The sequence below is a fragment of the Salvelinus sp. IW2-2015 genome, unplaced genomic scaffold (genome assembly GCF_002910315.2).
Source record: "Salvelinus sp. IW2-2015 unplaced genomic scaffold, ASM291031v2 Un_scaffold3360, whole genome shotgun sequence".
NCBI classification, from domain to species: Eukaryota; Metazoa; Chordata; class Actinopteri; order Salmoniformes; family Salmonidae; genus Salvelinus; species Salvelinus sp. IW2-2015.
In genome coordinates this window covers 96,346-121,420 of record NW_019944643.1, presented here as the reverse complement: position 1 = coordinate 121,420, position 25,075 = coordinate 96,346, and the positions used below count along the sequence as shown (strand labels likewise).

The following is a 25,075-nucleotide window of genomic DNA, read 5'->3' as shown; positions in this document are numbered from 1 at the left end:
TTGGGGAATAGTATGAAGTGCAGGCCTACTCTCTCTTGGGTTCAGAAATGAAGTGTTAACACTAACAGTGTGGGTACCAGTACACAAGTCTGGAACCAACAGGACGCACTCTACCCCCAAGCCATTAGACTGCTAAATAGCTAATCAAATGGCTACCCAGACTACCTGCATTGACCCTTTATTTTTGCACCTGACTCTATACACACACCCTGGACTCTACCACCACTGGACTCTACACACACACCCTGGACTCTACACAGACTGGACACTCTACACACACTGGACTCTACACACCCTGGACTCTACACACACCTGGACTCTACACCACACACTGGACTCTAACACACACACACTGGACTCTACACACACTGGACTCTACACACACTGGACTACACACAACACACACTGGACTCTACCCCACACACACCACACACACACACACTGGACTCTACCCCACACACATACACACTGGACTCTACCCACACACTGGACTCTACCCACACACCACACACAACGGACTCTACCCACACACACACACACACACACACACACACACACACACACACACACACACACACACACACACACACACACACACAACACACTGACTCTACCCCCACACACACACTGGACTCTACCCCCCCAACACACACACACACACTGGACTCTACCCCCCACAACACAACACCACACAACTGGACTCTACCCCCCACACACACACACAGGACTCTACACACACACCACACTGGACTCTAACCCACACACACTGGACTCTACCACACACACTGACACACACACCACATGGACTCTACCCACACACACACACACCACACCTGGACTCTACCCACACACACACACACACTGGACTCTACCCACACACACACTGGACTCTACCACACACAACACACACTGGACTACCCAACACACCACACACTGGACTCTACCCACACACACACACACTGGACTCTACACACACACTGGAACTCTACCCACACACACACACACACTGGACTCTACCCACACACACACACACTGGACTCTACCCACACACACACACTGGACCTACCCACACCACACACTGGACTCTACCACACACCACACTGGACTCTACCCACACACACACCACACACACCACACACTGGACTCTACCCACACACACACTGGACCTCTACACACACACACACACACACACACTGGACTCTACCCACCACACACAACACACTGGACTCTACCCACACACTGGACTCTACCCACACACACACACACACTGGACTCTACCCACACACACACACGCACTGGACTCTACCCACACACTGGACTCTACCCACACATGGACTCTACCCACAACACACACACACACTAGACTCTACCCACACACACACACACTGGACTCTACCCACACACACTGGACTCTACCCACAACACTTGGACTCTACCCACTACACTGGACCTACCCACACAACACACACACTAGACCTCTACCACAACACACACACACTGGAGCTCTACCCACACACTACACACACACTACTCTAACACACACACTGGACTCTACACCACCACACACACTGGACTCTACCCCACACACACACACTGGACTCTACCCACACACACACGGACTCTAACACACACTGACTATGAATTTATTTGTAAAGAACACTCTTTATAGTTTCAGTGTACAAATAGATAAAACTGAGGGGGCCTGACATGACAGCCTTGCCTACTACCTTTCTTTAGTCACAAACTTCCTCACCATATGAGTTCATCTCCCTTCAGCTCTCTGGTCCAGAAGGTCCTGGGCCGTTGCATCCAGGAGAGTCTGCCTGCAGTACATTTTGCTCTCGGTCTCCCATGTGGCCAGGCTCTGTTGATATGAATGTAATGCAGTGAAGAGGGTCCATGTCAATACATCCATTGTACTTTCCTGTCCTCACTTATCTGAAGGGGATCTGATCTGGATGAGTGAACATGGGCTGCGTCTCAATGTAGCTTCCTCTGCTTGTCTCCTTTCCTTCATCCGTACAGGCTATCTGAATAGGATTGGGACATTACCTTTACATTGTATGGGGGCAAGACTACCTTTAGCATTGTATATGGGCAGAGACTACCTTTACATTGTATAGGGGCAGACTACCTTTACATTATATGGGGCAGACTCAGAGACTTTACCTTGCACTTCCTGCCATCTACCGTCTCTCATTGAAGTCCTGGCCTATGAGGAAGTTGATCTCGGTGGTGCGCACGGTGGTGGAGGTCTTGATGTAGAACTGCTCCCCATTCTGCCTGATCTCCACGTGAGTTTGGACGCCGCGGCACCAGCACACCTTCCTCAACATAGCATTGACGCCTGTGGGCAAATGACACCTGTCATTACGCTTACTTTAACGGTCATAAGTGCTGCATAACCAATTGCATGTGTCATTGATCAGTTTTGACTTTGTCAGGTTATGACAACTGACTGTACACAACCTTGACATGCCACTGGGTTGAACCCATGGTGACAATACGGCTTCACGGGCTATCGCTTGACTTGTACTGACATTTGGTATGTCATGTTGCTCCTATCCTCACCTAATTCAAGGATGAGTACAGTTACATTTCTGTCTCCTCCTGGCGCCATTGATAGAAGGAAAACAATCCTGAATTCCACTTTCAAAGGTGTAGGTTGTGCTTATTTACAAGAGGAAGCATAGTGGCAGTGTACCTATTTGTGACAAAGTCATGGTAGACAGAAGGTTCTAGGAGTGTGAGAAGATATCAATGGTGCACTGTGGTATTCAAGTTATACAGAGTTCTCAAGGCAAGCAACTGCAAATGAGATGGTTATCAGCAGATGTTGCAATATGGGTGGACGCTATGACAAGGTGATGAAACACAGGAATGCTGGAGTCATTAGCTTGTTAGCTTCCGCAGACTGATGGATTCCTCCAAGAAGTTATTATGGCGCTAGTTGGCTGTGTCACACAGTTGCAATATAACCAATTGGATGAAAAAATGTCTTGCTGTTTCATTCATTCCCCTCTGCACATGTTTTCAGAGCTGCTCTCTCGTCTCAAATACTGTATCCTTCAGTACTAGTCTTATTGCTCACATTTAACTACAATCTGTGTACTTGAGTTCCCCAGAGGAGAGGAGTTCAATCTTTTCACCTTTTTTTCTCCTCTCATCTCTTTGTTCCTATGGCACCAAAAGCCAAAGTTTTGTCCAAGCCAATACCTAGAGCTCAGATTAAGTGAGATCTCAGTGCAGTCACAGAGACGTATTTGAGAAAACATACACAGTGGATTGTCTCATCTATCCACACCAGCTGGGCTCAACAGTGCAGCTTGGGATGATCCACCCTCACTGCTTTCACTGAAAAGATGACTATTCATGGCAGGAAACAACGCGCAAGATCAAGCTTAAGTGATTTGTAATATGTATATGTATAATAATATGTATTATAGTGCACCTTGTGTACATTTTCTATATTTTTTTTTTTTATACATGCCCAACTCAGTTGACTTTCGGAATTTCAACAAATGACAACATAAAACGCAGCTCAAATGGATTAATACATGCTGGATGATCCTAAAACTGATGATCAAGACGTCACACCCCTGTGGCCTCTCCCAATTATTGTTTTTGAAAGAATATTTCCCCAAATAATAGAACACAGACGAAAATAATGATGCGTTTGTAGTCGGACACAATAGAGAAAGAACAGTTAGGATTTTGATAGCATATTGTTAAGTATTTATTCTTCATATAGCTCAATGATAGAAGGTAAGAACTATAGACATCTTACCAAGTGCTTTGAGTAGTTCATCAAAATTCTCACTGCTTCTCATTTTCCAAGTGCCTGCGAAATTGGTCATTTTCTTGGGAAGGCTCGACGTGTACCGGTCTCCTCTCTGCCTTCTTGATATGCTCTGTATCTCTCAGCTCACTGTCCCGCTATCCTTCCCTACGCTCTCCTTTCACCCTCCCTCCTTTCTCTTCTCTGTAATAACCCCTCACAGCATGCTCCTCTCTCTCTCTCTCTCTTCTGTAATAACCCTCACAGCATGCTCCTCTCTCTCTAGTCCTGTAGTGAGTAAAATGTCCTCCTCTTAAAGACCATTTTAAATGACAGATGGCAGGGGTTCAGGTGGTCTCGTTTCAAGCCTGCAATATAAATAGGACAAATAGGACATTTAAATGGAATGAATTCCATAGAAAAGAACCATGGATTCACCATCACAGCAATATAATAAAGTGTTAAATGCAATTATGGCTTCCAATATAAACCAATATTGTCGTTGTGATAAGATCTTTCATTGATAAAACGATGGAGTGAATGTCCATCTAATGTTCATCCCATTGACAAGCCCTCTCTCTCCCTGGCTACAGCTAAGGATCAGACTAAACATGCATTCAATACATTTCCCATTAAGTCCAATTCAACCCAAGCACCCCCCCCCAACTCACCAACACAGCCCCCCAACACAGAATGAAGGCCCTGATAGCTTCACTCCCCCTCCCATCAAGTCTGATTTGTTCTCTTCTGATGGCTCTTCATCAATCTCTTTGACAAAGTGGCTTCCAGACAGCAGTTGATAATTCATGTATAGAGCAGAGCCGGGAGCACTCTGTCATCCCTCCAGGAAGTGTCACATTAAAAAGGCTCCCATCTATTTCCCTATGCATGCTGGTGCACCACAGTTTGTCTCATCAATCAATAGATTTGTCTTTGGGTGCTGTTTTTTCTTTGAAACACACAGAGAGCAAGTATGGAAAGAAAATCAAGAGAAATGGTTAGATTTTTTGTGTTAAGCGTTGAATGAATGACCCTTTCACGAGGTTCGTGCAGCTTTGTTTTAGCTTTTTAGTGAGTGGACTTATTTAATTATTAGTATCATGCTGTGAGGGGAGAAACACATTAAAGAGATAATTCACTGATTTGATAAACATTTTCTAATTTAGAAAGTATTCTGCTGGTTGTGATGAGACAATCCATAGACATTTGAATGACAAATATTTCAAACAAATTAATGGGTGACAGCTTAGTCAAGATGTTCATCCTCCCTGAAATCTGTATGCACACTTGGACTATGACATGTTTTTATTTAACAAGCAAGTCAGTTAAGAACAATTCTTATTTAGAATGGCGGCCTACCCCGGCCTCCCCTAACCGGACGACACTGGGCCAATTGTGCGCCGCCCTATGGGACTCTCGATCACGGCCGGTTTGTGATACAGTCCCGGGATCGAACCAGGGTCTGCAGTGACGCCTCTAGCACTGAGATGCAGTGCCTTAGAACGCTGCCGCCACTAGTTAACCATACATTCATTTTTTTTAAAGAATCAAAAAGGGTTCTACCGCTTGCTTCACCTTAAGGGGCGAAATATATGAAATAAGCGATAGAACCCTTTTGGGCTCTATATAGCACCTTTTCCCCCTAAGACTGTATATTGGATTTAAATTAAACTGACTCCTTTCTAATGGATCCTATCCATCTCACCTAATAACTAGCAACACAGATACATGACCTTGTGTGTCGAACGTCACTTCCAAATAGACATACTAAGGCCCCAGTCACAAGAACATCTAGGAGACATTAGCCATTCAGAGCAGCGAATCGCATTGTGCTCTCTCCCAAAATGTCTGCTAGCCAATGCGGACCCTTCAAAGCCCTGGGGCTTTTTCTATGGACTCCTAAAGGACTAGCTTAAGACCCATCTATCATTCTCTTAATGGGCATTTGTCATGCTTAACCTTAGTCATAGCAGAATAACCAAGGTGAGTCTGCCATCCAATCGTGATGTTTTAATGACCCAAGTTAGTGAAACAAAACTGCCACACAAACCATCAAAGAAACCTGGTCCTATTCATTAGTGCAAGTCTAGTCTCTCCCATTTCTCTCCTTTTTTCCTTCGTTGGTTTCTGGTGAATCTCCATTATGTTGGAGCCATGTGATGTGACCATAGCAGACGTTTTAAACGAGCCACTCGGTTGTCATGTGTAGACAACAGAACACACTTTGTTAAAGAACAAGCCTGTATGCTGCCTGGATTCCTTTTTTTTTTTATTACCATTGTTTTTCGGGTCAAGTTTGTTATTAAAATTCCAGGCAGTAGTCTATATATTTTGAATGTGCTTGTTAAATTACAGTCCCTACTCACCCTAGGGGAGCATGGATTTACAAAACAAGCCTCTAAAGAGGGTGGCCTTGTTGCCCATAACAAGTMCCCTTTCCAATACACGACAGAGTATTTGAGACAGAAATACTKATGTACATAAATGAACCTAGAAGGCAAGTAAGATGTAAACTACACTGAAGAAAAATATAAACGCAACATGTAAAGTGTTGGTCCCATTTCATATGCCCAAAAGCTTATTTCTTTAAAATGTTGTGCACACATTTCTTTACATCCCTGTTAGTGAGCATTTCTGCTTTGCCAAGATAATCCATCCACCTGACAGGTGTGCCATATCATGAAGCTGATTAAACAGCATGATCATTACACAGGTGCACCTTGTGCCGGGGACAATAAAAGGCTGCTATAAAATGTGCCATTTTGTCACACAACACAATGTCACAGATGTCTCAAGTTGAGGGAGTGTGTACTTGGCATGCTGACAGCAGGAATGTCCACCAGAGCTGTTGCCAGATACTTTAATGTTAATTTCTCTACCAAAAACCTTCAACATCGTTTTAGAGAATTTGGCAGTACGTCCAATTGGCCTCACAACCACAGACCACGTGTATGGCGTCACGTCGGTGAGCAGTTAGCTGATGTCAACGTTATGAACAGAGTGCCCCATGGTGGGGGTGGGGTTACGGTATGGGCAGGCATAAGGTATGGACAACGAACACAATTGCATTTTATCGATGACAATTTGAATACACAGAAATACCGTGACGAGATCCTGAGGCCCATTGTGAGACCCATTATGTGAAGTTTCTGTGAACCAACAGATGCATACTGTATTTCCAGTCATGTCACTCAGTAAAAATCTTTTCAATTGTTTGCGTTATATTTTTCTTCAGTATAGTTTGGAACCTTTGCTTTTGTCCAGATGAAATATGAAATATAAATATTTTTCACAACAAATAACTTCAGAACATTTTCTTGAGACATAATATATTGATAAATTCAAACAAAACTGTACATTGTGAACCACACGTTTGAGCTGGAAGTGATTAAGTTAATACAAGATTGCACTCAGAGTTACTGCCACAATCACAAAGGGACACGTCTTGTTCTCTGCCTGGAGTCCTCATCTCAGGACTTCCTTTAAAGAGCACTTCACTGGTGTTCCAGCACACTAACAATAAACCCTCCCAAAGTACCAACCCTGAAACCAGCAGAAATCATTTACTCAACATTTTAAACTACAACAGTTAGCGTTTCACAATTGGCCAACAACCTTGATTGTTCAGTACAACATTAGTTGAAAATTGCTAATATTGCCACAGCAGCAATGGTAAATACCAGGGTCAAACTATTGAATATTGGAGTTGAGGTGAAGACAATTGGAAACAATGTGCTTTAACAGTATCATTTACAGGTCACATCACATCTTTTTTAATTCACAAATAGATGGCTGCCCTAAACACCCCAAAAGTTATATGTACTACTTCTAATATAATAATTGTATCATTTACATCTACCCTCCATAGCCTAGATTTCTGTTAATAATGTGACTCTACCGACTTCTTTATTTTGTGCTGGAGTAACCTTGTCTGACCCCAGCTTAATTGCTAAAGAGCTGGCTGGTGGACGAGATTAGTTGGGAGGACTAAAGGGAGGGTCTTTGCAAGTGAAAAGTCAAAGAAGAAGAGGGACATGTGCCCTAATTGGTTGTTTTGTCCTGTGTGTTTGAGCTGAACTTGTGTATGCAATTTGCTGTTGCTACCTCCTAGGACTAAACCTGATAAAGGCTACAGAGGGCAGCTAMAAACAGATTTAAGAGCATCTATCCTATTACTAAGACAGTAGAAATACATTAGAAGTGATGGATCAGTTCAGTGTTTATACCGAAGGAACCAACTAGTGCTGAGCGATTACTTTTTGAGGTCAGTTTGGTTATTAAAAAAATTATAGTTTTATTTAATTATTAATTTTTTTACATTAAATGCACTGCGCATTATGTGGTTTGAATACTGTAACACAGAGTAAAACAATTAAAAGTTCCATGACAGTAGTGACTGCCCATTACTGCTTATCACTTATTAAGCATCATTTATTCACGACTTTAATTCAATATTTCATTTGTTTTCAGCCTATTTGATGACGTTATTTCATTCCAAGTCATCTCATCTTTACAGAGCTGCTGCCCATGCTGTCTGACAAAATCACTATTTGAGTAGTTCTTCAAAGTAAACAAGGCATGCTTTTATGACTGCTGAAAACCAACTATCAATCTTGGATAATTTATTTTCAGGTAGATGCCTCACTATGCCACTGTTTTCTATCCCTCCTGATCTCGTTCTTCTGTCTCAGACCAGACAAGTAGGCACGCAATGGATTATGGTCATTGTAGTTGACTACCGTGTTTTCTGCGCTAAACTATGTAGAATATTAGCCTGTTGGAAACTACAACTCCATTGCACAGTTCGGGCTTGATCTGATTTATCGCTAGAAAAACTGTGCATAGCGCTCAGACAAAAAAACAAGTAAATGGAATTCAAATAATTCAACAGACATTGGTCAATTAGTTGTTTAAAAAARGAAAAATAACCAACATTTCYGTTAATCGCTCAGCACCGGTCACAAATTACACATTGTAATGACATCAAATCTCAAACTACTGTCCCTTCATTCACCTACAACTTAAGATAAAATCCCCACTAAAAGGCAGCAGTAGTTTAAAAGGCAAACAAAATGATAAGGACAAGGAAGCCATTAAGGAATAGAAGCAGGCAGAGCTTGTTGGCCCAGTTCCATTTCAGTCCCTGGGCCAATATTGTGCTCTATTGCTATCACCTATGCAGTGGTGAGGTCAGGGGAGCTCTAGAGGCCAAATTGGAATCAGGGCCACAACAACAATTTCCKATCCCAAATCAATCTGTGTCCCTTACCCCCTATGATTGTATATACAATGTGGTGAAAATTCAAGTGAGAAATTTGTAGCTATTTCCATATTGGTAAACCCTATCCCCTAACCCCCTCACRTGGGCATAGGGGGTTTGGGCTAGGGGTCGATTTGGGATTGGGTGCTAATGTCCTCTACCAGTGTCTGGAGTCGACCAGCWCCGGTCTCAAGCTCACTCTCTTGAGGGTTTCYTAGCCCACGACCATAACGATGGCGGTYGGAATGGAGGATATGATGCGTGCAGACAGCCCTTTGGTCATCCCCCAGAATCCCTCCTCTGCCAGCAGGTGCCTGAACGTCTCGATGACGGAGGTCCTGCCTTCAACCTGCCACCCACACAAGGCTGTTGTTACAAAGGTATTTATTCATGTTCATTTTTTTGTGTAAAATTCGATTTGCTATGCCAGGATTTAGACCCGGGGTAGGAAACTCTGGTCGTGGAGTGCAACAGCCACTGCAGGATTTTGTTGAATAAAAAAAATAATATGTGCCTGTGGCACTCCAMGACCAGGGTTGCCTATCCCTGATTAGACTCTGTGCCACTAACATCTGTTAGAGAAAACAGTGGCCCCAATGATGGCCACATGTGGCTATCCAAACAGACCCTTTACCCCATTACATTCCACTAGTGCATTTAGCTGAAGTTGCACTCTACCTGCACTCTAGCTCTGACCACATCCATGGGGTTGGTGACAGTGGATGCAGTCGCAGCAGCTAGTGGTCCGGCCATGGCTTGGAGTAGTAGATGAGGGCAGTCACTGGGCGCCATTTTGGATAGCTGTTCTGTGAAACGTTGTGGAAGATTTGTGCTTTGAAATGCTACTTATAGACAATGTATGTTGACTATATAGACTATAAAGATATAWGACATTATTAATCTCCGACTCTTCTTGAAGAAAATAGTAATAATAACATTAAGGGCCGGTTTCCCGGATTAAACTTAATCCAGGACTCAAAGCTCAATGAAGCGCTTTGTCCAGGACCAGGCTTAACCTGTGTCCGGGAACTCGATCCTTGGATAAATATCCTTGTAAACAAACACTCCTTTTTACCTGCGTAAAAGTGATAAAAAGGCCACCAGACCGCGCTATTTGGGATGTATGTTAGAAGGGAGGCCACATATCCCCTGTAGAAGCCTCGGAAACCGTCGGCCGCAAAGATCTGAGCAATCATGTTCCTGGTTTGGCCAAATGCCATTTTGGTNTGGCCACATGTGGCTATCCAAACAGACCCTTTACCCCATTACATTCCACTAGTGCATTTAGCTGAAGTTGCACTCTACCTGCACTCTAGCTCTGACCACATCCATGGGGTTGGTGACAGTGGATGCAGTCGCAGCAGCTAGTGGTCCGGCCATGGCTTGGAGTAGTAGATGAGGGCAGTCACTGGGCGCCATTTTGGATAGCTGTTCTGTGAAACGTTGTGGAAGATTTGTGCTTTGAAATGCTACTTATAGACAATGTATGTTGACTATATAGACTATAAAGATATAWGACATTATTAATCTCCGACTCTTCTTGAAGAAAATAGTAATAATAACATTAAGGGACGGTTTCCCGGATTAAACCTAATCCAGGACTCAAAGCTCAATGAAGCGCTTTGTCCAGGACCAGGCTTAACCTGTGTCCGGGAACTCGATCCTTGGATAAATATCCTTGTAAACAAACACTCCTTTTTACCTGCGTAAAAATGATAAAAAGGCCACCAGACCGCGCTATTTGGGATGTATGTTAGAAGGGAGGCCACATATCCCCTGTAGAAGCCTCGGAAACCGTCGGCCGCAAAGATCTGAGCAATCATGTTCCTGGTTTGGCCAAATGCCATTTTGGTCTTCCCGTCGGCCTCCGTTTTGAGCTTGACCCGGAAGCGAGTCAGGTGCTTCCCTTGGCCCTGCATCATCAGCTGCTGGGAAATCACGTCTATGGGGACAGTGATGGTTTGTGCGACCAGGGARGCCGCGCCACCAGCCACCAGAGACTTGACGGTATTGTCCTTGGAATAGTTGGAGACGTATTTCCTCACCAGCTCGTAGGTGGTGATGTAAGCCTGGCCCGATATGAGAGTGAAGGTGTTGACCATGAAGCCGCGGTAGAGGCCCCGCACGCCCTCGGCCCGCAGGATCTTGAAGAAGGCATCAAAGGTCCCGTTGTAGAGCGACTTMCCCTTCTGCACTTGCAGCCTGGTGCGGATGAGGGTGGCCGGGTAGACGGTGGCCCGGATGGTCATGGTCATGAATACCCCGAAGGAGTAGAACTTCCTCTTGTCCAGGTCCTCCCATTCAATGATCTGGATGTTCCTGTTCTGTTGCATCCTGCCTTTCTGGAGAGCCCCCTCATCAGACTAGCCTCTACCTGGGGAAATACAGACCACACAACACTGTCAACGGTTTCCTCCAAGAGGTAGCACAACGTTGGAATGCATCAACGTTGAATGAATTAAAGATGGCATTAGGTCTGAAGGTTGTACCAGTGTCATGACAATGATTCACAAACTACTACATCAGAAAACAAGGCCTGTGTTGTGTGGTGTGTCACTCATTATCWCCCAAGTCTCCTTGGGAAATGAGCGATGTCTAAACTGACTGGGTTTGTGTTAGGAAGGATCAAAGATCATACACACATCTGACTGGGTTTGTGTTAGGAAGGATCAAAGATCATACACACACTGTACTGCTTCGTAGCAGTCATGACCATGTTATCAAATGCCTGACAAGGTAAAAACAGATCGCGCATTGATGGGGAACTTCAATGTGCTCTCTAGCTGAAGTAGTTATGCGCTAACATGACAAGCTACTGCTAGTTGCATCACAGGACACAATGTTCCCTAAACCAAAGAGCCTATTGTCAATCACGCACATCCGTGAAATAACGCTTGATAGTAGCCTAACTAACCAATGCACAGGCTTGAACTATTTAGTGGCATGTTAAACAGTAGTTCAGACGTTAGTCCAGAATTGTGGCGTGGGAGCTAGCCTGGCCAATATAATGCACTCATGCACTAGCTATATGCCGCTAGCTAAGCCAGGCTTATTGGTTGGTTGATGGTTCTTCGGCTAGCGAGCTAGTGCTGAACAGTTACTTGCAGTATTTGAAACAGGCAACTTCTACAACTTACCTCCGTTGGACAAATGTATATCAAAATTTATTACTAAGTAGTCGGAATAGCAATGTCTATATCAGCAGGTGAGGGGAAGCCGATACGGGAATTATAGGAGATATCTGTCCGCGTTGAATTTGATGGTATGTTGGAGAACTAAACTCAGAGGAAGAGGCACGCGAGAGTCTTAACTGGAAAGAACTTGGTGTGGTTTCCAGCAGTTGGGCGTTTTTTCTTGTTTTTTTCTTGCTCAGCAGCGAGGGTGGGTTTTGTAATAATTGAACTTTCTCCTCCCACTGTACTTGCGCCTAACCACAAGAGACACACCTTGACGATAAGAGGTGGCGCTATAAGGTTATTTCTTAGAACGGTTCATTGCCAATGTATGATAGTATTTTCTAAACCTCTATTTGCCCCGTGTTCAGACTCCATTCAGCCAACAATGTAATAAGCAATACCTAGCAAGAATAAGGCGTATCGGTTCGATTTTTCTCAAAATGAATAGTCCTTGCAATGAAATATAATAACAAATATTCGTACATTTTATGAGGAAATGTTAGCAGAGTTAGAATTTTGTTTAACAATATGAAAAATGTAATAAAGTTAATCGCCTTCATAGCACAAATAAATGTTTAGAATTGACATTATAGTTAACAGCATAAAAAAAAAACATTATTAGATAGTTATCATGGTAACAAACGTAATACAAATAACAAAACATGATTTATTCTACTATTAATAATAATAGTAATAACAATATATATATTTCGTATAATTACAATAATCAACTTTAGAAAACACGTTTAAATCCCATTGTTAATTAGTCCATTTGTATTGCATAATATTCAGTAAGTTTTTCATATTGAACATACTGCACAGTAGTACACAATTTCATGTGCTTTGTGTCGCAGTAAAAGGGTGTCCATTCTACTCAGGAACACTTTTAATTTCCAAATCCACAGTTTGTGCCGCGTTCAAAACAACTTGGGAACTCGGAAATCAATTCAAGGGGCTTCTTTGGCACATGTTAACATTTCCAAAGCAAGTGAAGTAGATAATATACAAAAGTGAAATCTCCGACTTCCGACTTCAGTGGGTTCAAAATAAATGGGACTTGATTTGCCCTCGTATTTATCAGAGTTCCCCGTTGTTGTGAACGCGGCATTACACGAGAGGAGGGAGCGTCGCTGCTAATCAGCGCTTAAAGTTGTCAATCAGTTTGAAACCAATCGTTTTTTCATACTGGCAATACATATTGCACCGTACARAATTATCTGTACGTTGTGTCGCAGTAAAAAGGAGGTCCATTCTACTCACTTTTAMTTTCCAAATCAACACAGTTTTCCTTTAAGATGAGGGAAAACTTATTTTTTTTATGAGCATGGCCTTATTTCTATTACAGCATATTGGATGACTGTCATTCATATACCATTTACACAGCTCAATGTAACATCGATAGGTTTAGGCTACTACATGATACTCAAATTCTCCCTATACCCATCATGAGGTTGCTTCAACCTAGCCTACAAATTAAAGTGTCGAGAGAAATTAGAGTAATCAAGGTGACAGACAGTGCCACATTCAATAACGCCTTGCACACTCTTGCCTCTGTAATGGTGTAATTAAATTGTTACATTCCTGCATAAAATGGGTATTATGCCACCTGGTAGATTACTGTGTTTACATTGTATAATACACTGAGTGATAAAGGTATGGGATTCTGGATAATCCACAACAGATTTATGGAGAATTGCTGTGGGTGAGTTGGAAATTGAATGTTCCCGGGATATAAATGTATAAAGTTGACATTACATCATAAAACCCACATGGAAAACTGAGATTCGGCAAATAACACATAAAGAGTGGCCTTATGTGACGCCAAACCAAAAACAGTAGTTTACTAATAACTACTCACAACATATTTATGCACTGCAGTGCTAGCTAGCTGTATTTTATGCTTTCACTACTAGATTCATTCTCTGATCCGTTTGATTGGGTGGACAACATGTCAGTTCATGCTGCAAGAGATCTGATAGGTTGGAGGACATTGTTCAGAAGTTGTCATAATTACTGTGTAAGTCTATGGAAGAGGGTGAGAACCATGAGCCTCCAAGGTTTTTGTATGAAGTCAATGTACCCAGAGGAGGACAGAAGCTAGCTGTCCTCTAGCTACACCATGGGCTATCCCTGCAGAGAGCTGCTGAGGCTACTGTAGACCTTCATTGCAAAACAGTGTGTTTCATAGATTATTTGGTGACGTGAATATATTTAGTATAGTTCTTTCTAAAAATGATACATTTAATTTAAACAATTTTTATTTTTTTGAAATTCATTGAGGAGGATGGTCCTTCCCTTCCTCCTCTGAATAGCCTCCACTGGTTTACAACCGAGAGGAAACTAGAAGTTTCCTGAGTAGAATGGACCCCCCCCCCCCCATTCCACTGTGACACAACCTACAGAAAATTGTTTATTTGTGCAATATGTATGTACAATATAAATAAATTATTGGTTTTAAGTTGATGGGCCACTCTATAGGGCCCGCAAAATGAGCAGTGGCGCTCTTCTGGGTGTACACTCTGTGGATTTGGAAACTAAAGTGCTCCTGAATAGAATGGACACCCTATTACTGCGAGACAGAGTACAGATAATTTGTACGGATTTTGTATGCAATAAATGATAGGAGTACACACAAAAAAAACATTGTTAACTATTTAGGCTTGAAAATATAAATAAATTACATATCTTATAGAAAACTTTAAATTTTTCTTTGTATGATAACTAGTATAAAATTATTGATAATTGTGCACATTTTCACCGTAATTATTAATTTACAAAGTATACAGGACAGAACTTTATTTCTGAAGGACTCACAAAATACGGGACCCGGAAGTTCTTAGTTATTCTTGCTTGCTTCACAGCGGTGTGTCAGCAACAAACTACTATCAGGCTAGCTAAGGTAATAGCTGTTTTATATTCCTGTCTGTTTAGCCACATGTTATTATAAAAATCTCATAAATTGCTACAACGTGATTTCTTGTTAAAACGGCGCCAAAAGTCAGCTAGCCTCTCCAGTCATTGTGAAGATAGCTAGCTAAGGGTTAGCATGCTAGCTAGCAAGCATATTTCTGTTTAACAATTGCCTTGTATACATGAACTAACGTAATGTACTTCGCTACTCTAGCTAATTGAGCTACTACTGTAGCTATATGTTAACTTTCTAATGGGCTAGCTACTATACTTTAATCAAAATAAGTTCGCTTAACTTACCAGCCCCTGTCTAATAAACAGTAGTCATGATTTGCCATGCCCGCATTTGACAGCAGTACTTATTGTTTTGAGCTTTGCATTATGGAACTTCATTAATATTATTGGAATTATTTTTTTCGCAGGTTTTATTTTACAGGCAGGCTGAATCATGGTAAGTAGCTAGCTACGTTAACGTCGCTATCTGTAATGTACAAGTAACTTCAAAAAWAAAGGAAACACCAACATAGTGTCTTAAAGTGGCAATATGTAACTTTTTGGGCGACCCGACCAAATTCACAGAAATGTGAGTTATAGATMTATCATTCTATTTCAAAGCAAGTCTAAGAATCAGTAGATCTGTTCTATGTGCGCTATTTCAATGCTTTTTTCGTTAAGTTTTGTTTTTGCATCTTTTACTTTCTGTTTTGTACCAGTTTCAAATAGCTGAAAATACAACATTTTTGGTTATGGAAAATATATTTCACAGTGGTTTAGATGGTACAATGATTCTCTACACCAGGGATATTCTACTCTTGCCCTACGAGGTCTGGAGCCTGCTGGTTTTCTGTTATACCTGATAATTAGCTGCACCCACCTGGTGTCCCAGGTCTAAATCAGTTCCTGACCAGAGAGGAACAATGGAAAAAAATAGTAGTGGAACTGGCGTCGAGGTCCAGAGTTGAGTTTGAGGGCTCTACACTATACTAGCTTATTTTGTCAAACTAAAATTAGGCGAACGATTAGCGTTTTAGCAACCAGGAAATGGCGGAGCGATTTCTTCATAGTGCAACTTTAATAGGGCGCTGGACCACCACGAGCTGCCAGAACAGCAGCAATGCGCCATGGGATAGATTCTACAAGTGTCTGGAACTCTATTGGAGGGATGTGACACCATACTTCTATGAGAACATCCATCATTTGGTGTTTTGTTTAATGGGGGTCTCAGGCACTTGTCCAGAATCTCCCGTAAGAATCTCCAGAATCTCCCATTAGTGTTCAATTGAGTTGAGATCTGGTGACTGAGACACACACACTTTAAACCCCCTATGCTCCTTTGAGACTTCTCTTTCAGTCACTGAGATCTCTTCTAGCCATGGTAGACAAAAAAACGGGGTACTTTTTATTTTATTTGCTTAATTAACTCGGGAACCACATCTGGGTTGAAGCACCTGCTTTCAATATACCTTGTATCTCTCATTTACTCAAGTGTTTCCTTTATTTTGGCACTTACCTGTACATGTTTAATATGATGCAATTGACTACCTTGCAACTTTTACTTGGGTGCTTTCTTGGGAAATTGACACTTARTTGTTTTTGTAGTCTCGTAGATATGATTCCCGGACTACCATTTTCTCACCTGAAGGCAAGTGTTATCTTTCTAARAACGATTTTCATAATCAATGTTACCATCACATTCAAGACTATATTGTCAAGTGTTCTCCTCTGAGCAACCATGTCAGACATAACAAATCATTGTTGCTGTTTTACAGGYCGCTTATATCAGGTGGAGTATGCCATGGAGGCTATTGGCCACGCCGGCTCATGTCTTGGGATTTTAGCCAATGACGGAGTGCTGTTGGCTGCAGAGAGGCGGAACATCCACAAGCTGCTTGATGAGGTTTTCTTCTCGAGAAAGATTTACAAGCTCAATGAGTGAGTAGACCATAGTCTCTCTGCCAGGCTTATATGTAGCACTGCAGATCAGGATCTTTTCATAAAGCGTCTCAAGACTGGAGTGTTGATCTAGGATCAGGTCGCTATTATTAGATCAGAAAGGCTAAACTGATCCTAGATCAGCACTCCTACTCGAAGCTGGGTGATGTCAGACATGCTGCTACATTATACCCATGGGCTGCTCTGTGATTGGTGTGTAACCTTTATCCTTTCAGAGACATGGCTTGCAGTGTTGCCGGAATCACCTCCGATGCTAACGTTCTAACCAATGAACTGAGGCTAATAGCACAGAGGTACGTTGGGTAGTAAAGTCCACGGTCTCTACCTGTGATCCATTTGTTCATTAATTTGTATACCAAAGCAATGTACAGTGTTAGTGCAAGACCAACAAGGCACCTCTAGTAACTAGCACCGGTGCTGTTTATCTGACAGATAATGTTTATGTGTTATTTAATTCACACAGATATCTACTGCAGTACCAGGAGCCAATCCCCTGTGAGCAGTTGGTGACAGCGTTGTGTGACATCAAACAGGCCACACACAGTTTGGAGGTTAGCTATAAGACAAATGACACAAACACCTCAGTTGGGTTCCTAGTAAACACACCCTGGTTACACTGTTTGAAACCATATTGGACCAAAGGGCTGTGTGGGAAAAGAACATACCAGAGTCAGTTAGAGTAAGCACAGGTTTGATTGTATTTGATGTGTTGTGTGTCTTCAGGGAAGAGGCCGTTTGGAGTGTCTCTGCTGTACATGGGCTGGGACAAACACTACGGCTTCCAGCTGTACCAGAGTGACCCCAGTGGGAACTATGGAGGCTGGAAGGCTACTGCATCGGCAACAATAGTGCGGTAAGCCTGTTTGCTGTCATCAACATTGCACAATGCACACATGTTTTGGCAGCAGCATTGCCACAAAGTAACGACGGAAACGGCACAGTAGATGGTGCTACAGTGTTGACTGGGAATTAACATATAGCTGATACTTTTATGGCATATTTCAATAATTCAGCCCCTTTGCTGGATGTCAGACTTATGGCTGCCTAAGTGGCCTACTCCCTCTCAATGAAAATAGACACAATTATCTCATCGAGTGATAATGAGGGTTAGCCTGTGGTAACTTGTGGAATAGACACCGGCTGAAAAACGATTTTAACCAATCAGCATTCAGAATTAGACCCACACGTTTGTATAAATCATCATGTTGTCTTCTTCGTCCCCAGGCTGCAGTGTCCATGTTGAAGCAGGATTTCAAAGAGGGTGAGATGTCGCTGTCCTCTGCCCTGGCGTTGCCGTCAAAGTCCTGAACAAGACCATGGACGTCAGCAAGCTCTCGGCGGAGAAAGTAAGCTCACACCTGACATCACCGTTCTAAACAACTCCTGAGCCCGTCCTGCCTTGGAGCACACTGAGTAAACACAGACTGGAGATGTTGTATGAGTGGGACAGTGTTATCCTAATTCACAGCTGTTCTATGGAGAGTAGGGTATGATGATGATGTCTAAAACGTTAGACGTCATCAGCTGTTGAACATGATGCACACATAATGTATAAATAAATGTTGTGTCTAGAGATATGCATATTAGAGATACGTCTGTAATGCAGCCTGAGATATGAACATAGACTGTATGACTCATGGAGATCTTGACCTCCCCAGTGGAAATAGCCACCCGACGCGAGAAGACGGAAAGACCAAGATCAAGGTGCTGAAACAGAAAGAGGTGGAGGAGCTGATCAAACGACACGAGGCTGAAGAGGCCAAGGCCGAGAAGGACAAGGAAGACAAAGAACAGAAGGAGAAGGACAAATAAACACGTATTTAGAATTCATACTTTCCTAAAAATCCCGTAATGTGTTACGCGCTTGTTTGTCTTTTTCTTTATTTAACATTGAAACACAAATGTGCTGATAGAATCTCTAGTGTCATTATGGTGTGATAACTATTGTGTATCCAGGCAGACTTCTCAAAAACAAGGCAAGGGAAATATAATGCCACAGGGTATGTCCTGATTGTTTTGAGAATTTCACTGTGTTGAGCTGGGTCATGTCAGTAGGGAAAACGTAGCAAAACGTTTTAAAGCACTTGTTATTAAGTTCAGCTTGTTTCACTTAGAACAACCAATATACTTACGGTATATGCAATATATGGATTCACATCATTACACATGGGCTGTTAACTAGTGCTAAGTGCCAAAACACAATAGACAAGAACAGAGGTATAACAGGAATTTTATTCCATCTTTAGTGTCATTACATGAACATGGAAATCTAAAATGTATATAGAAATTCTAGGACACAATAGTTAAAAATAGGAAGAGAGTGTGTGTGCGTAGTACGTAAGTTGAATCAGCTACAGGGAATGTAGGTTCTTGCTTTCACATGTGCAGGCTAATCTTCTCAACTGAATGCACAAGCAGAATGGAAAGTGAGTCCAGTACACAGTCGTGTTAAGTGCTCCCCTACCTCTGCTAAACCTGTAAGCGTGAGCAACATACAGTTAAGTGATGTATTGTCACTGACTTAACTAGTTTTGAAGTCTGAATGTCAATAATGGGAGTTTACATGGATCAATCACTCAATTCAAGACAACGGAGACATTTGCACTTTAAAATACATTTGTTGCAGCGGTTCAGTCAAAGAAATAGTTCTGAAAGCGTACCCATAATTTAATTATCCAGACATCTAGAATCCAATATTATGTGCCATATTGCCCTTAGCCCCCTCTTCCAGTGCACTGTAGTTTTAATTATTACAGTCCCTCACCTTTAGCTGCACTGTGGAGTTTACGTTAATATTTTTAGCACTGAGTGTCCCACTTGTACTAAACTGTGGCAACATTTACAGTTTAGTCATTTAGCAGATGCTTTTATCCAGAGAGACTTACAGTAGAGAGTGCATATTTTTTTCAACTGTTCCCCTGGGGGAATCGAACCCACAACCCTGCTCTACCAACTGAGCCACACAGGCGACAACATGCAAGATGTCAAGAACGCAGCTGCCTAATAGGATCAATCTTTTTGGTTATCTCCTTGAAGGTTCTATCACCAAAGAGGTCTACAGAGAATGGCTTGCTCTCTGTCATGACTACAGCAGTACATATGAGAAGTGCAGAGAGAGAGAGACGGGTCTTGTTCCAATATGCTTAAATAGCTTCCTTTCCTTGTTTCCTATCTATCACCACCACAGGAAAAAAACATAACAAAGGTCAGGTAGGCATGGAAAAGAGACTATTGGGTCAGAGCAACAGATGAGTAATCCCCTCCTGATCAACCCAAACATCAATCTTCCTCTGACTCCGGGCATGTTGGACTCATGGAGGTAGCCCAAAAACACAAGGTCTGCTCGGGGTGGTATCAGAGGGTGGCCTGGTTTCACAATCTCAAATCCTATGTAGTGGAAAGTCCTGGTAAGGAGTGCTGGAAAGATGTAGAAAACATAGGATTGTTAACGTGACTGTTCAGACAGTGTCTAAATTCAGTTTCCCTTTTTCAATGTAGTGTGCACTTGCATTATTCCTGATGTTTTTTTTAACACCAGTACGGTTAGAGGTCACTAACGTGACATTCATTTTTATCAATAAATCATTTAACTAATTGAATGTGTCTAATATAAAGCCCATTAAAAAATATATATATATATTTCACCTTTATTTAACCAGGTAGGCTAGTTGAGAACAGTTCTCATTACAACTGCGACCTGGCCAAGATAAAGCAAAGCAGTGCGGCACAAACAACACATGGAATAAACAAGCGTACAGTCAAATACAATAGAAAAAAAAATTAAGTCTATATACAGTGTGTGCAAATGGCGTGAGGAGGTAAGGCAATAAATAGGCCATAGTAGCAAAATAATTACAATTTAGCAAATTAACACTGGAGTGATATATGTGCAAGGATGATGTGCAAGTAGAATACTGGTGTACAAAAGAGCAGAAAAGTAAATAAAAACAATATGGGGATGAGGTAGGTAGATTGGATGGGCTATTACAGAGTGGCTAGTACAGCTGCAGTGAATCGGTTAGCTGCTCAGATAGCTGATGTTTAAAGTTAGTGAGGGAAATATAAGTCTCCAACTTCGGTGATTTTTTGCAATTCGTTCCAGTCATTGGCAGCAGAGAACTGGAAGGGAAGGCAGCCAAAGGAGGTGTTGGCTTTGGGGATGACCAGTGAAATATACCTGTTTGGAGCGCGTGCTATGGTGGGGTGTTGTTATTGTGACCAGTGAGCTGAGATAAGGAAGAACTTTACCTAGCATAGACTCATAGATGACCTGGAGCCAGTGGTCTCGGCGATGAATATGTAGCGAGGGCCAGCCGACGAGAGCATACAAGTCGCAGTGGTGGGTGGTATATGGGCTTTGGTGACAAAACGGATGGCACTCTGATAGACTGCATCCAGTTTGCTGAGTAGAGTGTGTGGAGGCTATTTTATAAATGACAAATGACAGTTTTACGAGGTTATGTTTGGCAGCGTGAGTGAAGGAGGCTTTGTTTTGCGAAATAGGAAGCCGATTCTAGATGTAATTTTGGATTTGAGATGTTTAATGTGAGTCTGGAAGGAGAGTTTACAGTCTAGCCAGACACCTAGGTACTTGTAGTTGTCCACATATTCTAAGTCAGAACCGTCCAGAGTAGTGATGCTAGTCGGGGGGGCGGGTGCGGGCAGCGAGSGGTTTTACTATCGTTTAAGAGCAGTTGGAGGCCACGGACGGAGTGTTMTATGGCATTGATGCTCGTTTGGAGGTTTGTTAAAACAGTGTCCAAAGAAGGGCCAGATGTATGCAGTACACATGAAAGAAAATGTGTCTAGACTTCGACATACCTTGATCCACTCTGCTTTTGGAGAACCACAGAAACACATGGCTGACTCGTAACTTTTCTTCCGAGAACACGAGGAGACTGGTGAGTCTGATAAGAGAGAAGAGGGGAAAGAAGATAGGGGTGTATCTCAAATGTAAGTGTTGCTCCTTTGTGTTCCCTTCCATACTCATGTACACTGTAATGTGCAGGATTCTCCCAAAGTAGTCCTCTGGGGCTCCACCCAGTACAGCACATATCCAAGCTGCAGGCTAAGGTTAAATCTAGACTTGGTTTCCTCTATCGCAATCGCTCCTCACCCCAGCTGCCAAASTAACCCTGATTCAGATGACCATCCTACCCATGCTAGATTACGGAGACGTAATTTATAGATCGGCAGGTAAGGGTGCTCTCGAGCYGCTAGATGTTCTGTACCATTTGGAACGAGCTGCAAAAACTGGACCGTTTTATCTCCATCACTACATTTGAAGACTCAATCATGGACACTCTTACTGACACTTGTGGCTGCTTCAGGTGCTGTATTGTTGTCTCTACCTTTTTGCCCTTTGTGCTGTTGTCTGTGCCCAACAATGCTTGTACCATGTTTGTGCTGCCACCATGTTGTGTTGCTACCATGCTGTGTTGTCATGTTGTGTTGCTACCATGCTGTGTTGTCATGTGTTGCTGCCATGCTGTGTTGTTGTTTTGTCATGTTGTGTTGTTGTCTTAGGTCTCTCTTTATGTAGTGTCTCTCTTGTCGTGATGCGTGTTTTGTCCTACATTTTTATTTCTAATCCCAGCCCCCATCCCCGCAGGAGGCCTTTTGTCTCTTGGAAGGCCATCATTGTAAATAATAATTTGTTTGTTGTTGTTTGAAAGTGCACGTTTTTTCATTTAAAATCTTTCAAATATTTTTTTTTTAGACTTAATTCCAGCCTTACTGATGGCATAATGCATGGTTATAACAGGTGTATGTATGCATGATTATTAAGCCAGCGAGGATAGATGGCAGTTCCTCCTCACCCCTCTTTGCTGCCCTCAGGGAGTGACCCCTCTGGGATCTCRAGGAAGAGGCTGTCTGAGGTGAACATAGTCTCCCAGCATGCATTGCGTTCCTCGCTCAGCTGGTAGTGAAAGTGCAGGATGGGGAGCGATCCACGCACAGAGGTCACCTGGGTCACTGTCAGCCTTCCATCCTGAGAGACGGATGCAAAACGTGTTGGCACACTGTTCGATACAGAACTTCCACAGTTATTAGATGAACAAGGTTTCGACCCATTACATATGTCTTTGTCAGCTTTCTATCTAGGAACTAGGTAGGTTACACTTTAGCCTGATCTAGCATCTATCTCAAATAAGGGATTCCTGTTGTTATGATTATTGCCTATGAGCGTAATATTTTCTAACCAATGGACCTACAGCAGAATTACTCTCTTCACCATTGCTGTTTGATCGACACAGTGACTTTGTGCTCGTGTCATTTTGTGGTTCACTAGCTTTCTGAGTTAATGAGAGTGGGTTTTGGCGCCTGACACAGTGACCCACATCCCTGAACATGTTAACAAGTAGCTAAACAGACCATGTAAACTGACTGCAGTCTTTCAAATGGTAGATGGCGCATAGATCAAGTGAAGGGCCTGTGGGCTTATAAAGGATATAAAGCTAAACAGTAAGATGCAATGTATCTTTTGCCAAAATGTGCTAATTTGTAACATTCATCTTTGGAAAATCCTCKTGGTTATTAAAACAGACATCCTTCCTAATTTCTTCCCTTATGACCTATGTGTTTGGATTAGTGAAATTCAAGTTTCTTTAACCAATCCAATTCTCTRAGATCTTTGATTGATAACTTCAATGGAGGAATAATACATTGTTTGGCTATTGGGATGGGGKCCTATAGGGACTCACTTTGTGAAGGAGCACATGGAGAGGGGGATCCCTGCCAGTCCCTCGCCCACCTGGGATCTTCAGCGGTGGGTGAGGGGCATCAGGAGCACCACAGAGGCCCTGGAGCCTGGCGTTTGGAGCAYCCCATATATGACACCAACATGGGACTGGCGGTACACAGAGCAACAAGGTGAGGTTGGGTAAGTCATGCTAAAGTTATTGTAATATAAGTGGCTTTGGATAGGATGGTCAGTTAGCATAGGGTACCAGTTCAAATAAAAACAGTAGAGACACTAGCCTGACAAAAAAAGCCTTTCACCTCAGAGTGCTATTGTACTGTATATGCAGGCTGGGATTAAAGCTACGTAGRCTATTGTACTTCCAATTAAAAATGTAATGAAGAATGTCAGCAGAGTTTGTTCACTCAAAACACCACACATTTGGCATGCACACTGAAAACTATAACATGTTTCTATTATTGTACTAAACCAACCTTTAAAAAACTCATTATTTACAGCTCACTGGCAGAGAGGGAATTAGGTCAGGAATTAAGAGCCTGGCTAGGAAACCATGACCTAGTGTGTGCTAGTGGACATGTAACCTCTAACCTGACCTATATACCAGTGGAGGCTGCTGACGGGGAGGACGGCTCATAATAATGTCTGGAACGGAGCAAATGGAATGGCATCAAACAAATGTGTTTGATACCATTCCACTGACTCCACTCCAGCCATTACCACGAGRCCGTCCTTCCCAATTAAGGTGCCACCAACCTCCTGTGCTGTATACTGAAAACACATCACAACAAGACACCTATAGAACTTTCTAGAAAAGTAGGGCTCAGGTCCATCTAACTATCTAACTGACCACCCACATGTTATTAACAGCATCTCAGTGTGCTGCACTGTGGGAGGAGAGAGTCTACTATCCATTCAAGCAAGGGTACTATTTCTGAGTGGCTTATCTAATTCTCTAGGGGGGAGGAGTCTGTATAAAGCAGCGGTTGTGTAACAGGAACAGATCCGGTGGCTGGAATTGTGCTGTTGCAGAGATTCTCATAGCCCTACTATGTGCTGTGTATCAAATCAAATTGTATTGGTCTGGCACATTCTGTGTTTGTTACGTACACACTGAATTCCGGATAAAGTACAAATCAGCTATTACTGTAGCCTACATTTTCTCAAACCTGTGTGTATGAAAGGGTGTGATCCCTGGATTTCTTCGTAAATCATTGCTGTCCCTTATTTAAAGGTAGACTCAGCGAAATTATGTTGCCAAGAGCACCACTGCAAATATTGCGATGAGCGCGATGCAA

At 42.5% G+C, this 25,075-nt stretch overlaps 1 protein-coding gene, 1 long non-coding RNA gene and 3 pseudogenes across 6 annotated transcripts; 1 reads left to right on the top strand and 4 right to left on the bottom strand.

The window, feature by feature from the left end:
- Positions 1 to 762: 762 nt before the first annotated feature.
- LOC139025832 (uncharacterized) lies at positions 763 to 1,432 on the bottom strand. 4 transcript variants are annotated; one of them, XR_011477469.1, is made up of 3 exons: positions 1,167 to 1,432; positions 926 to 1,037; positions 763 to 883 (listed from the first exon to the last, which is right to left on the bottom strand). It is a non-coding gene; the product is annotated as an uncharacterized lncRNA (long non-coding RNA). The 4 variants fall into 4 exon arrangements; XR_011477468.1 differs by having other exon boundaries at positions 926 to 1,062; positions 1,246 to 1,432; XR_011477467.1 differs by lacking the exon at positions 1,167 to 1,432 and adding an exon at positions 1,133 to 1,166 and having other exon boundaries at positions 926 to 1,056.
- Positions 1,433 to 1,749: 317 nt separating this feature from the next.
- LOC112075734 (cellular retinoic acid-binding protein 1-like) lies at positions 1,750 to 3,948 on the bottom strand (annotated as a pseudogene).
- A 4,720-nt stretch (positions 3,949 to 8,668) lies between these two features.
- Positions 8,669 to 11,449, bottom strand: slc25a44b (solute carrier family 25 member 44b). 2 transcript variants are annotated; one of them, XM_070441043.1, is given in 3 exon segments: positions 8,669 to 9,387; positions 10,344 to 10,507; positions 10,741 to 11,449. In XM_070441043.1, coding segments are annotated over 3 exon segments (987 nt in total). In that variant the 5' UTR covers positions 11,372 to 11,449; the 3' UTR covers positions 8,669 to 9,195.
- A 3,580-nt stretch (positions 11,450 to 15,029) lies between these two features.
- On the top strand, positions 15,030 to 18,959 carry LOC112075732 (proteasome subunit alpha type-4-like; annotated as a pseudogene).
- Positions 18,960 to 19,563: 604 nt separating this feature from the next.
- LOC112075731 (ornithine decarboxylase antizyme 2-like) overlaps positions 19,564 to 25,075 on the bottom strand; it is a 10,014-nt pseudogene continuing 4,502 nt past the window's right edge.